The 15,346-nt window shown below is 44.1% G+C and overlaps 1 protein-coding gene across 1 annotated transcript in view; it reads right to left on the minus strand.

Annotated features, from left to right (window-relative positions):
- The window catches only part of LOC138267950 (tetraspanin-3-like), a 56,663-nt gene that overhangs the window by 16,154 nt on the left and 25,163 nt on the right, over positions 1 to 15,346 (minus strand). Inside the window, exon 5 of the mRNA XM_069217232.1 lies at positions 5,274 to 5,426. Within this exon, the coding sequence (XP_069073333.1) occupies positions 5,274 to 5,426 (153 nt within the window). The remainder of the gene's footprint in view (positions 1 to 5,273; positions 5,427 to 15,346) is intronic.

The following is a 15,346-nucleotide window of genomic DNA, read 5'->3' on the forward strand; positions in this document are numbered from 1 at the left end:
AGGTCTGTCCCACAAACAGTTAAAAATCGATTGGGGAGAGGAAAGTTACCAGGACTGATAGAAATCAAGGCTAATCTGTTAAATAGTGGAGAAGCCGGTTTATTCATACAGATTGGAGACAGAATTGCCCAACTTGTCATAAGTGCAGAATATGGAGGATTGGTGAGGAAGGGGACTGTCCCAGCCCTTTTGACAGTGCAAGGAAAGGGAAGCTGTGATTCAGCAGATAAAAACCTCAGTGCTATGGTGTGGGTTGAATCCCAAAATGGCCCTCCAGAAATCATAATAAAGGGCCCCAGTAATGTCCTGCTGATGATAAAGCAAGGAAAATAAAAAGGAGAGCACATTTCAGATGGCAAATGTTGTTTGCAAGAAAAATCATACTTGTTTCTTTTACAGATCTTACTATGACTTGCCACTGACCGCGAGTGTGCTATGCGGTCTCCCTTCGGGCATTTGCATGAGAGGTCAGGGGAGGGACCGCACCCCCAACTTGAACCTGATTGATAACCCTTGTGCAACACTCCTGCTGCTTTTAAAGTACAAAATCCATGGATCCATTTTGCGCTAATTGTGCTTCACAGAAACAAGTTCTGCATAGGAACAACACAGAGTACCATGGAAGTTCTGTCAACCTGTTTGATTACATTTTTTCACTAGAATTAACCCATGACTTGTTATCATCTGATGACTGCTGCCAGTCTCATTAAATTGCCAGTTGGACTGTGTATCTTTACATGATTAGAACTCATGATGTTTCCATCTAATTCTATACCAACTTGCTATCCTAGAGACACTATTCAATCAGTTATTATCCCACTCAGAATATATAAGCTTCAGTCTTTTCATTGTAGGTGTGTCTGGTTTAACGGTTTATAAAATCACTACATTAATCCACTTCCATTGCTTTATAGTGATTGCTTTTATCATTATGTTGCTGTTTTATTTTTTGTTTAAAGAAAAAACAAAATGATGAGAGAAAAGAACACAAAGTCATTGATCAAAGGGTGTAACGTAGTGAAATATGTGTTTTTGGCCACGGACTTTGTGTTGCACCATTTTGCACTTGGATTAGCTGTCTAGTTTTCACCAGTTGCAGATTACATTTTGGATTCAGTTTAGCAGCCTATTGACTTTGTCGTAGCGTTAGACTCTGCCATGTTAAATGTGTTAGTATTATTCTACATTGTAAACTGTGCTTCTTTTCATATTCTTTCTCACCGAGGGCTTTGGTTGATAAGAATGTACTCAGACGGCAGGGAACGGATTTGTTTTGATTTAGCATCTTGGGACTGGGGCCAAATCCCAATGTGTTATTTTCAAAGCAGACCTAAACTAGCCAGCATGTTTTGAATTGCTAAACAAGGGGTTTCTTTTTTTTCAGAAAGCCCTTCTCTGGTTCTTTAAAGTATAAAAAGATGGCCCTGTTCAGTAGCAGTGGAATTTCCGAGACCTCGGTCAGGATTAGACATCACATGCCTGACACCTGTCCCGTGAGGGTGGAGAGCCTTCTCGCAGTTGAACGGGGTCATCTTCTTGCTGGCATGAGAAAGATGAAGCAACTGACAGGCCCTACGGTTGTGAATTTTTACTTAATTATTTGCTTTGCATAGAATAATCATAACTACATATATTTGCTGTGTACATTGCAGTTGAGAATCATTTTGGTCTATTTTCCTTTCATTGCTGTGAGTATTTTTAAACGTGTGCTTTTAACCTGGTAACCTCCTTTTTTAGGAACCTCATGGTTAAATAATAAATGTCTTCTTTAAACTGAGAAGTGCATTCCAGAGATTTTTGTTAGCTCGGTCATTATTGAAAGCAAATGTGTCTGCAGGCCTGCCATTGCAGCCTGCGTGAAAAGGTGCATACACCCTTTCACAACAGGTCACTGGACCAGGCCACTGCAAGTCACCCCTAGGGTAGTCCATCCTAGCCCAGAGGGCAGGGTGAAGGTACCTGTGTGTGAGGGCACCCTTGCATGAGCAGAGGTGCAACTAATAACTCCAGCTCCATTACAATTGGACTTCGTAAGCGCGGGAAAGCCATTTTACCCGTGTACTGGACACAGGTCACTGTGTCCAGCTAGTGGGAACTCCAAACCTGGGCATGCTTGGCATCAAGCATGTCTGAATCATACCCAAATACTGTTGCCAGTATAGGTTGTACGATTCCATGTACTCTGGGGGCTCCTTAGAGGACACACAACATTGATCCTACTAGTCTTCTGGGATTTCCGGGAAGCCGCACTGCTGCTACTCCTCACACAGGTTTCTGCTTTCCTGCAGCTTAACCAGTTCAGGGAGAAGAAGGCAGAACAAAGGATTTGCTGTGGGAAAGGGAGGCAACATACTCTCTCCTCCAAAGCCACATAACCCCTATTTGCAAGGGGTAACCTCCCCAAGCCACTGGTATGCTTCGAAGGGTAACATTTGGTGCTGTTCCTGCATAAACTGGATTGCACCAGTCCAGGGACACCAGGTCCCTGCTGTGGCACGAAACTGGACAATGGAAAGGGGAGTGATCACTCCCCTGTCTATCACCACCCTAGGGGTGGTGACCAGAGCTCCCCCCAGTGGCCACTTGATTCTGCCATCTTGAATACAAGGTCTGCAGAGACCCCTGGGAGCATCGGAGTGGCCAGGTTAGGTAGGTGACATGACTGCCCCTCCTGATAGGTGGTCACACTGCTAGGTGTCCAATCCCCCTTCCTGGGCTACTTAGGGTCTCCCTCTTGGGTGGATCCTCAGATTTGACATGCAAGATTCCAGCAGGACTCCTCTGCATTGTGTACTTCATCTTCTGGCCACTGGGACTGCAACTGGACCCACCAGGAACCGACAATCTGCAACTCCAGCGACGACTCTGCTCCACAACATTGTTTCTCTGGCTCCTTTCAGCAACTGCAACATCCCCCTTTGAGTAAAGGAGTCACTCCCCTGCATCCGCAGGTACCAACTGCAATGGCGACTGGCTGCGTGGATACTCTGTCCTCTGGAACTGTGTGGAACCTGCATCACGTGTAGTGGTGGTCTGGAGTGGTCCCCTTGGTCCCCTCTACCAGCTGTCAAACTTGGCAGACTGTAAGCCCTTGCCTCTCCTTGCAGGACAGTACTCCTGTGCATCACTTCTAAAACTCCTCTTCTGCACCTGTGCTGCACTGCTGATCATCTTCGTCCACCGTCGGCCTGGTCCTGCATCCACAGAAGGGTGGGCAGTGGCTCCTGCCACAACCAGGCACTCCAACTCTAACTGGACTTGGTCCCCTTCCTTTGCATGTCCTCTTCTGTCAGGATCCACCTTTGGAAAAGAATTATGCAAGACCCAACCGAGACTAGAAGAACCCAAAGTCCTCCTGTTGGTTTTGGGGAAAACCAGGTACTTACCTCTGCTCTCCTGGTCGCTAGGGATCACTCTGGCATTCACACTATTGGGGGTCCTAGTTCCCCCAACTCCCTTCTACTGATTCCGCTTCCTTGGGTGGGGGACTGCCTTTCGCATTCCACTTTCATAGTATATGGTTTGGCCCTCCCCTAGAGCCCTCACTATTTGCTATTGCTTTTACCAATGTCTGTTGCTTCCTATGCTATTTACTGATTGCTACTGTGTATATAATAGTGGGTTTACTTACCTCCAGTTGGGGTATTGCCATTTTAGTATTCTAGTATTTGTGTTACCGTAATAAAGTACCTTTATTTTTTTCCTTTAACACTGTGTGGTTCTTTCATGTGTGTAAGTGCTGTGTGACTATAGTGGTATTGCATATGCTTTGCATGTCTCCTAGATAAGTCTTGGCTGCTCATCTACATATACCTCCAGAGAGCCCTGGCTTCCTAGACACTGCCTACACTTCACTAATAGGGGATAACTGGTATAAGATAACACCATATGAGCTCACCACACACCAGACAGCTTCCTACACATTATATCCATGTGGCAACCCAATCGGGAAGACCACTTGTGTGGTCTTCCTCTATGCCAATGACACCCTGGTGTATCTTCGTACTCCATCCGTATTGGTGCCCCATCTTATATCAGCAGTAGAGGATTTTGAGAAAGTCTCAGTCTTGAGAGTTCACTCCTCCAAATCTAAACTGTACCCTCTATGTTCCTTTTCAGACATACCTCGCCTCACTGATGCTATATGCAATAAACACCACGGGCCCTAAGGCCTGCCCTTGATGTAGTGTTTCCCAGGCAACCTTCCTACATACGATATGGGATTGTATGACATTGCTTCCCTACTGGGAACCCGTACTAAATGACAGTAATTGGGGCTTTGGACAGCACCTTCAGTCAACAGGTTATATTAGCCCCCGTACAAGGAAGTTTATCATCCTCTGCTTGACATTAGCGACACATTGTTTATCCATTCCCTGGCTCTCCTCTGAGCCCTCTAAACATACCGCATGGCTCAGAGATGCGAATGAATAGGCTATAGCGAGGGAACTCCGCATGAAACAAGTATGGATAATAAAACAGACGATGACCTTTAGGCATGGGCAGCTATGTTACATGATCTTAACCACCAGCCGGAGAATCTGCCCCCCTAGTTTGGAATCGGATGACTGACTGTCTTAGTGAGTTAAATCATACATGTCTTACTGGCAGACTTAACTATCCCGTGCCCCGAAGCACACCATTCTGACACACTGATATTATATATATATATATATATAAACACATATACATACACACACACAAGTCAGGCAACACAGATGCACATGTTAGGAAGGTGGGAGGGATAGGCAGTTCTCAGTAATTCATTTTTGTTATTGAGCTTTTTTCTGTATCACACCCTTTGGATGTATGAATATATAGATCCTGGGATTTCTATGATTAATAGGCAATAGGTTTATCGTACATGGTGTTGTCTTTTAGGAAAATCAATAAAAAAAAAAAATAATAAAAAAAAAAAAAGACACATGCACTTATACTTTGATGCCTATCATGTTTTAGCATATTCAGTAGCCAACTATGGCAAAACATTATACCCACGCGCACATTCTAGCAATTTACTACAAATATATTATAACATAAACAGTAATATAGCTTTAGAAACAGGTGTAACTCCCAATGCTATCTGCTCATTTGTTGTCTTGGAATTCACAACGGACAGCATGGAAAGTTTAGAGCCTCAATTTTCAGTATTTGTCTGCTTTTCAAATAAATACAGAAAGTAAACACATTGTTTCCCGTCTGCATTGATCTGTAAATATCAGTAAAAATGGAAAGCTGGGAGCCTTAATTATAATTCAAGGAGAGGGACATACCTTTTGATATAGGAGCTCTGGGTAGGACATATCGCCTGTACAATTTGAATAAGATTTGATGCAACAGCTTTCAGGAACACTTCCGTTGATGGAATGGGGTTGCCAGGGAACATCACTCCAATCAGTGTAATTGTGTACACCACAGCACTCAAGCTACACAAAGAAGAGAGAACACACACAAAAGGCATAACACCAAAAGTTAAACATGTATGTTGAAAATGTGACATTTTTACTTTTTGTTTGCCATTAGGTAGCCAACATAGTGATCTGAAAACAAAAATCAGTAATAACAGAGTAAAGAGTATTTTCCAACAGGAATAAAATTATTATGGAAGTAATAAATTCTCCAGTTTGGCACACATAATTAATACTGCTCAGCTACATCACAACTTCATTTTTCATATTCCTCCGTATGTGCTAGAGTTCACATAGCTCTACTGCGCGACCAGAATACTCTAGGAAATCTAGCTGTTCTGCTTGGTCATCATGGACTTTTTGCCTTTTGCTGGCTTTAGACCCCTGCACTTTATCTCTGCAAACCAATAGTAAAGTTCCACCTTTAAACATTGTCCTAATTCCCATTTGAGATCATTAACTTGACTACAAGTCCCTACTATATGGTAGAAAGTGTACCCAGTCCCTTGAAGTTAAATGCTTGCTAGTGGTTTGCAGCACCTATTGTGTCACCTCTTACAGCGGCAGTGAAAACATGGCTTCAGATCCACCACTGTAACCTGACTGTGGCAGTGTGAAGACTGCGATTTGACTTATCAAAATAAGTTCCATTGACAGGTCACCTTTATTTTAAGTATTCCTAAGTCACTCACTGTAGCCTTTACAGCTCCCAAGGAAGGGTCATATAGTAATGTAATCTTAACGTGTCTGAAGTGGGTAGCACCCAAAAGTGATTTTTCACTGTGGCAGAGCTAGGTGCCATATGTAAATAAAACAGTATAGATTAAAATCCTAAGAGACTCTCTGGAATGACACTAGCTAGAAAAATAATTAAAACATGATTTTATTACTTAATTAACCCCTTAGCTGCTGGGCCTTTCCCCCCCCAGTGCTGAGCCCTTTTTTGGCTATTTGGGGTAGTTCGTGCTTAGGGCTTCATAACTTTTTGTCCACATAAGCTAACCACGCCAAATTTGTGTCCTTTTTTTCCAACATCCTAGGGATTCTAATGGTACCCAGAGTTGGTGGTTTCCCCTGGAGGAGACCAAGAAAATAGCCAAAATACAGTGGAAATTTAGTTTTTTCCAAAAAAATGGGAAAAAAGGGCTGCCGAAGAAGGCTTGTGGTTTTTTTCCCTGAAAATGCCATCAACAAAGGGTTTCTGGTGCTGAAATCACTATCTTCCCACCTTTCAGGAACGGGCAGACTTGAATCAGAAAACCAAATTTTTCAACACAAATTTGGCATTTTACTGGGACATACCCCATTTCTACTATATTTGGTGCTTTCAGCCTCCTTCCAGTTAGTGACAGGAATGGGTGTGAATCCAATGCTGGATCCCGGAATGCTAAACATTTCTGAAAACTAGACAAAATTCTGAATTCAGCAAGGGGTCATTTGTGTAGATCCTACAAGGTTTTCCTACAGAAAATAACAGCTGAAATAAAAAAATATTGAAATTGAACTGAAAACAACAGCCATTTTTCTTTATGTTTTACTCTGTAACTTTTTCCTGCGATGTCAGATTTCTGAAAGCAATATACCGTTTTGTCTGCTGGACTCTTCTGGTTGCGGGGATATAAAGGGCTTGTAGGTTCATCAAGAACCCTAGGTACCCAGAGCCAATAAATGAGCTGCACCCTGCAGTTGGTTTTCATTCTATACTGGGTATACAGCAATTCATTTGCTGAAATATGAAGAGTGAAAAAGAGGTATCAAGAAAACCTTTGCATTTCCAAAATGGGATCAAGATAAGGTTTTGAGGAGCAGTGGTTATTTGCACATCGCTGAATTCCGAGGTGCCCATACTAGCATGTGAATTGCAGGGCATTTCTCAAATAGACGTCTTTTTTACACACTCTCTTATATTTGGAAGGAAAAAATGTAGAGAAAGATAAGGGGCAATAACACTTGTTTTGCTATTCTGTGTTCCCCCAAGTCTCCCGATAAAAATGATACCTCACTTGTGTGGGTAGGCCTAGTGCCCGCGACAGGAAATGCCCCAAAACACAACATGGACACATCCTATTTTTTTTATAGAAAACACAGCTGTTTTTTCCAAAGTGCCTACCTGTAGATTTTGGCCTCTAGCTCAGCCGGCACATAGGGAAACCTACCAAACCTGTGCATTTCTGAAAACTAGAGACCTAGGGCAATCCAAGGAGGGGTGACTCGCGGGGCTCGGACCAGGTTCTGTTACCCAGAATCCTTTGCAAACCTCAAAAAGTGGCTAAAAAAAAACAAGTTTTCCTCACATTTCGGTGACAGAAAGTTCTGGAATCTGAGAGGAGCCACAAATTTTCTTCCACCCAGCGTTCCCCCAAGTCTCCCGATAAAAATGATACCTCACTTGTGTGGGTAGGCCTAGCGCCCGCAACAGGAAACGCCCCAAAGTGCAACGTGGACACATCCAAATTTTTGGAAGAAAACAGAGGTGTTTTTTTGAGAAGTGCCTACCTGTAGATTTTGGCCTCTAGCTCAGCCGGCACATAGGGAAACCTACCAAACCTGTGCATTTCTGAAAACTAGAGACCTAGGGCAATCCAAGGAGGGGTGACTTGCGGGGCTCGGACCAGGTTCTGTTACCCAGAATCCTTTGCAAACCTCAAAAAGTGGCTAAAAAAAACAAGTTTTCCTCACATTTCGGTGACAGAAAGTTCTGGAATCTGAGAGGAGCCACAAATTTCCTTCCACCCAGCGTTCCCCCAAGTCTCCCGATAAATATGATACCTCACTTGTGTGGTTAGGCCTGGTGCCTGCGACAGGAATAGATCACACAACGGTCAATGTTGGTCCTTACGTGAGGCAGCTGTTGACCCTGGGGTGATCCATTCCTGACACAGGCACTAGGTGTAGGCACTCAAGTGGGGTAGTGTTTTTATCAGGACAGGTGAGGAGTCACTGGGTGGTAGGAATGTTGTGGATCCCAGCATATTCCTGTAGTTTGTGTGACAGAAATGCGAGAAAAATAGAGTTTTTTTTCAACATTTCAGCTTTGCAGGGTATTCTGGGTAAGAAAACTTTGGGGAATCCACACAAGTCACACCTCTGTGGACTCCCCCGAATGTCTAGTTTCCAGAAATGTTTGGGTTTAGTGTGTTTCTCTATATGGCCGCCGAATCCAGGACCAAAAACACAGGTGCCTGCCTTACAAAACCAGTTTGTTTTGCCATAGACAATTTTGATGTCTCCACAATATGATTTGGGTGGTGGAATTTGGGGCTGAACTAAATTGGTGAGCTCCCAAGAGAGCACTCTCTCTCTGCTTGCCGCCGCATTCACCTGCTCTCTGGGTTGGCCTAACCCACTATTACCCAGTTGCACGAACAGCTTGCGAAGGGACAGCAGGACTGTCCTCATCACCTCCCTCATAATGTACTGGAAGAGGAGTTTTCGAATGGGACTCCTCTGACTGAAAAATCACTCCCAGAGTCTGCGCCATTGTCCTATCCCTCAGATGCTGTCTCAGTATCTGATGTCTCAGTCTCTGATCCTATGTCAGAGCGGTCCTCTATAACCCGAGTGCAGGCAGCAGTCATCCATCAAGATGCCATCTCTGCTATTGGCTAAACTGTTGCTCTAAAACACTAGCCTACGTAGACAGTCACAAAATCGATGGTGTGTGTGAGATACGTGCAACAGTAGAGGCCACCTTACCTGCGCTTCTTCCCTCAATCAGCACGTACTTTCAAGACACTCGAAAAACACCTTGTCACATACCATTCGTCACAGTCTTTAGCACCTCCTGCGCCCAGTCCAACAATCATTATTGGTGCTCCCACTCCCTCCTCCTCGGATTCCCTCATTACCACCCAGCAAAAGTGCCCTTCATCTCTCCATAGACTTTACTAATGTACTCAGCTATTTACATAAAATACAGATGTGCTCTTTGCAGTAGGCATATAAACCTTCTGCGCTTCTTTATGGCACTAAAACTGCCACTAGACAAGTCGGACCCTTTTCCCCCCAGGGAAACCACACACATATTGACAAAAGTGATGTATGTATGACAGCCAACCACCTGAAACTCAACTCAAGCAAAACCGAAATAATCCTCTTTGGCCCTCACCAAAAAAACCTGGGACCACCCATGGTGGCCCACCACGCTAGGTCCTGCACCCACCCCCGCCAACTACGCACGCAACCTCAGCATCATCCTAGACTCCTCCCTCTCTATGACCCAACAAATCAACGCTCTTACCTCCTCATGCTTCAACAAACTCCGTATACTGAAAAACATTCAAATGGATCCCCACAGAGACCAGAAAAACTGTCACTCACGCACTCATCAGCAGCAGGCTTGATTACAGAAACGCCCTCTACGCCGGCACCGCTCTAAAACTCAAGTGCAAACTACACGCATCCAGAACTCAGCAGCACGACTCATCCTCGACCTCCGCCGACACGAACACATCTCTCCACACCTCAAATCCCTCCACTGGCTCCCCATTGACAAAAGGATCACCTTCAAGATCCTCATCCTCGCACACAAATCACTCCACAACACAGGCCCTGCCTACCTCAACGAGAGTCACCTTCCACACCCCCACACGAAACGTCCGTTCAGCTGACCTCTCTCTCGCCTCTGTCCCCCGCATCAAACACACCACCACCGGGGGCAGATCCTTCTCCTACATTGCACCCAAAACATGGAACGCACTCACAACCCACATTCGCAAGACCCAAAACCTACTTCTTTTCAGGAAGGGCCTCAAAACCTGGCTTTTTGAACAGTGAACCTCCTAGCCCCTTTCCCTCCCTCCGTCCCCCCCCCAGCGCCTTGAGACCCTCACAGGTGAGTAGCGCGCTTTATAAATCTCTTTGATACAGATATACCTATATATATATATAAATAAATATATATATATCTACATAGATATATCTATAGATATATCCATGTACCTAGATATATCTATCTACATAGATATATATATATATAGATATATACATATATTTTTTTTTAGTTGTTGTATGGTTTCCTTAAACCCTACAACATCTAAAAAAAAAAAATTGCCCCCACAGGGGGTCACCCTGCCCACGGGCGACCCCCTGTCATTTCATTTTTTTTTTTTTTGTGTTTTTTTTTGGAAAAAAAAAAAATTCCCCTGGGGGCACATACCTTTTTTTTTTTTGGAAGAAAATTATGCCGGGGGGGGGGGGGGGCGGCCCGTTTTCCGGGGAGGGGGGCCGCCCCCAAAAGTGAAATCCCTGGTGTCTAGTGGGGTTTCCTGGCCCCCGATCGCAGCTGTGCTGCGATCAGGGGCCAGGAAACCGTTTCAGAAGGCCTCGTAAGAAAGGGGAGACTCTCCCCTTTCTTACAAGGCCTTCTGAAACTGTTTCTGGCCCCCGATCGCAGCACAGCTGCTGCGATCGGGGGCCAGAAACTGTTTCAGAAGGCCTTGTAAGAAAGGGGAGAGTCTCCCCTTTCTTACGAGGCCTTTTCAAAATGTTTCCTGACCCCCCCCCCCCCCATCGCAGCTGTGCTGCGATCGGGGGAGCCATGAAACCTGAAAGTGTTTCCTGGCCCCCGATCGCAGCACAGCTGCGACCGGGGGCCAGGAAACACTTTCAGGAAGGCCTCGTAAGAAAGGGGAGTGTCTCCCCTTTCTTACGAGGCCTTCCTGAAAGTGTTTCCTGGCCCCCGATCGCAGAGGGGCGGGGGGGAGCGGGGAAAAAAAAATAAAAAATAAAAATCCTCGGGTGCGACGCACCAGAGGATTTATTAATGCCCTTCCTGGTGTCGGCCACTGGTCGTGACCCGCACCAGGGAGGGTGTGTGGGCGTCGGCCAGTGGCCGACGCCCGCACTTAAGAGGTAAAAAAAAAAAAAAAAAAAAAAAAAAAAAAAACACAACAACAACAACTTGTGATATCAAATTTTGACTAAATATTATGGAAAAGTAACTTTTAGAATGTTACCTTGTCCCTTCCTGGAGGCTAATTTGCATTTGCTCTCCAAGGGCCAGATGTAGCAAAGGGTTTTACCCATTCTGTGTCTATGGGAAAATGTGTTCGTACATATGGCCCCAATTTCTCCCAGCCTGTGATCAGCATTTAAACAGATGTGAAAAGGGTGGGACATTTTTCCCGGGAGCTACACAGTAGATCTTTGTGATGGACATGTCAACCGGAATACAGAGGATTCCTTTGAGCTCAGAAGGAGTAGAGGGGCGTGAGCATCTTCTTTGACATTAGTCTCAAATCCTGCTTGAATATCAAACAAAATTAGTGAACTGGATATCAAGAAACTGTTTATGCATCAACTCTCCGATTGCTTCAAAAACTTGCTTTTGTCCTACAAAACATCTGTCACTGGGTTTATTGGGTGGGTACAGTGGCTGCTTCAAACTGGAGTGTAGTGTTAGTTGTGGTAGGATACTAGAATTACCAAAATACACTCCTTGCATATCCCCATCCCGCAGAGCTCAAGTTGGCCTGAAAACGTGTACTCTATTGGTTGAAGCGTGGACAGGAGTCACTCCCACTGACTGGCTCATGCTAGGTACAAACATGGCACATTTAGGTATCAATTTCAGTTCCCTCCTAGACCGGAGGAAGACTAGAAAGGGACTTACTGACCAGAGCAGAGCCCTTGAAGAACTGGACTTGCTCTCTTGTACTCAGGACAAAGTGAACTCCATGGGTCACAAGGCTGACATTCTGGCAACACTATATGGACACAAACTACAAGAGGACTAGGTCTGCCACTCTCCAGTTGACCATGTACAATTGCACCGGGATTCAGCCCTCTTATTGGACATGTAACTGACACTCTGAGGCTCCAATTGCCTCCCCTGAAGGCCTTTAGAAGTGCACTGTGTGGTGGATTTGGACTTGAGGGACTCAAGTCAGATGAAAGTCTTTGTCCAGGATGAACCTGGTTGGTGTATCTTAACAGCACTCCACAGCAGTCAGTGTCAAGTTGCACCTTGGACTGTGTCTACCTAGACCACTGACTATCATTGCCATTTTGTGCTTCTACATACTATTCCAACTTGAACGATTAAAAACTCATAGCTGCAGGTTCAGCTTATTGCATTTTGTCTATAAAGTGCTACTTTATATTCTAACTCAGGTTGGGATTTTTATTGTTTTGCATTCTGACTTGATCAATGTGTTCATACTGCATAAATACTGGACACATTGCCCTAAGTCAGTGGTATTCAATTTTTTTTAATGTCGCCCCCCCAGTGAAAGAAAAACCCCAAAAATATAATCGGGCTCCCGCCCTCTGAATTTTTCCACAGTTATTCTTTGAAAATGGCAATGTTTAAATATACCTAGATTTATTTCAACTTTGCAGCAAAGTTATGTTACTGTTTAAAAAAAAAAAAAAAAGGAATCAAATACATGATAGCAAACATAGTATTCTGGTTGGGCAGGTGTTACTGTGTAAAAAGTATTCACAGTGTGATTATTAGAAATGGAGGTTTTGAAGAGTATTTGGAGTCCTTTAATTTTTGACACACACTACCAGCTTGGATATAAATCCCAAACCATGTTAATGATGGCCTATTACAGAGTGGTTTGCTGCTGCTAATTGTTTTCAGCTTAAAGCAAAACCCTGTTATCAGCATAATGCTTCTTTTGGCCAGAGCCTGGCACCCCCTGGGAATCACTGGAGGCCCCCAGTTTGAAGACCTCTGCCCTCAGTTGAGCCGGCTGACTCTATGCTATAGCTACCCAAGGGTTAATTTAGTGACTTACGATTCACCCTTACAAGGGTACAAGGTAGGTAGTTACAATCAGAAACTAATTTCTTACAAATACTGTCATGAGACCATTAGTATGTAACCGAGCAGAAATGACTGCAGAAAGAAAGTCTTGTGCTCAGAATATACATCCCATTGGAAACCCAAAAGAACCTACTGTATCTTCCTGCATAAAGCTATCAGTGTACATCTAAGGACCCATAATGAGTAGATACTGGCTCACTCCACCGACCAGAGGACATCCCAAAGAGATTGTGATTGTTCTGTTGACCACGTTACAGCCTTGCCAAGTGTCACGCATCTCGTGTTAAAATAACTTATTTACGGTCATTCTTCCGCAATGCCTGAAATTGTCACGCAAGTCCTGAAGTGTGGTAAAACCTTTTTGTTCCAGTTTCTCACCTTGCTAGGTAAGCTCCAAGTAGGGTTTATCAAAGGCCACAAGGTGGCACTGGTGTACAACGAGAGGTAAGGATTCTCGATATGTCACAATATTTAAATGGTTCCTTCGACCACATTGCTTGATTTTGCTTGGAAGAAAGTATAACTCATAGTCGTTGAAATGCCACTCATAATTGCATAGAAATTATGAAAATGTCACACATCACAATCTGAAACTTTGGCAGCAATGATGTTACTCTTGAGTCCCTCATCCCATGAAGCCAGAGAATACTTTACAGAATTCAGTTTCAAGCAGATGGGTTATATAACTCCAAATGCATTCAACCTGTTGCTAACACCAGGCAGGGGCAAGTTCTGTCTCTGTTTTGTTGGACTGACTGACACCAATTGACAACTGAGCAGAAGGCACTTTACCATCCGGTAGACCAGCATTAAGTCTGTTTTCAAGAAATAAAGATTGCTCCAAACGTGTTACTGAACGAAATTGAATGAATACCTATTTAAAGTTTAAAAGACTCTGGGGAAAGAAGCTCTGCAAGACGACCATTAGTGATTTCTTACATGGGGTCCCTGGAGTTAGCAATCATAGAAAACAACTAATAGGATAAGTGGTTATTTTTCTCAAGCAGAAATAAAATATATGTTTGCACACAACACTTAGGAGGATAAACACTGGGTTGCTGTATAGTTAAAGACAATTGTATATATCATATTGTGTTGTGTCCCAGGGAGATCATCATGTTATAGGATCATGTTCACTACTTTGTTCTTGCACCTATAGAATATGGAGTGAGGGCCTTACAAAGAGTAAGTTATATCATGGCTCAAAGAGATAGCTGCAGAGACGGAGATAGTTGCTAAGATGCAGGGCATGAAATAAGAAGAGGCATAGATTAACATGGAGTGATAGAGAGAATGAAGTAGACAGATGCATGGAGTCTGCATTTTGAGGCTCATCTGCATTTCAGCGTCATCTGCAGTAAGTGGAACAATTCTACTGCCCATCCCCTTACATTTCCCACAAGTGTCTTCTTTCACATAGAGATGTATTGTTGTGAGGCCATCTCGTCTCCAAACAAGCCAGAGATACCTACAGACATTACTTTTCTCCCAAGTAAACCAACATAGCCTGTGTTTATAACGTGTGCAGCACGATGCTTCCATCCACACCTCCCTGCAGCCTCCTACATTGCTAGAGTCTGTGTATGGAGCATGATGATTCCACCACCACCCCCCCACCCCCAAGCCTCCTAAATAGCTTACATCTGTGTTTATAACCTGTGCAGCATGAGGCTTCCATCCGCAACATCACCCTACGCCTCGTAAATAGCTCAAGTCTGTATTTATAGTGTGTAGAGCATGATACTTCCATCCACAACACCTCCTACAATCGCTAGAGTCTGTGTTTCTAGTTTATGCAGCATGATGTTTCAGTTCACAACACCTCCTTACGCTTCCTAAATAGCTAGAGCCTTTGTTTCTAGTTTATGAAGCATGATGCTTCAATCCACAACATCTATCTGCAGCCTCTTACGTGGCTAGTCTGTGTATCTAATTTATGCAGCATGAAGCTTCCGTTCACAACACCGCCCTATGACTCATACATCGCTAGTCTGTTCTTTATAGTTTATGCAGCATGATGCTTCCATCCACAACACCTCCCTGTGCCTCCTACATCACTACAGTCCGTTTGTAGTTTATGCAGCATGATGCTTCCACCAACACCACCTCCCTACGCCTCCTAAATAACTAGAGTCTCTTGGGCCAGTGGTTCCCAAACTAAAGC

The sequence above is a fragment of the Pleurodeles waltl genome, chromosome 12 (assembly GCF_031143425.1).
Source record: "Pleurodeles waltl isolate 20211129_DDA chromosome 12, aPleWal1.hap1.20221129, whole genome shotgun sequence".
NCBI classification, from domain to species: Eukaryota; Metazoa; Chordata; class Amphibia; order Caudata; family Salamandridae; genus Pleurodeles; species Pleurodeles waltl.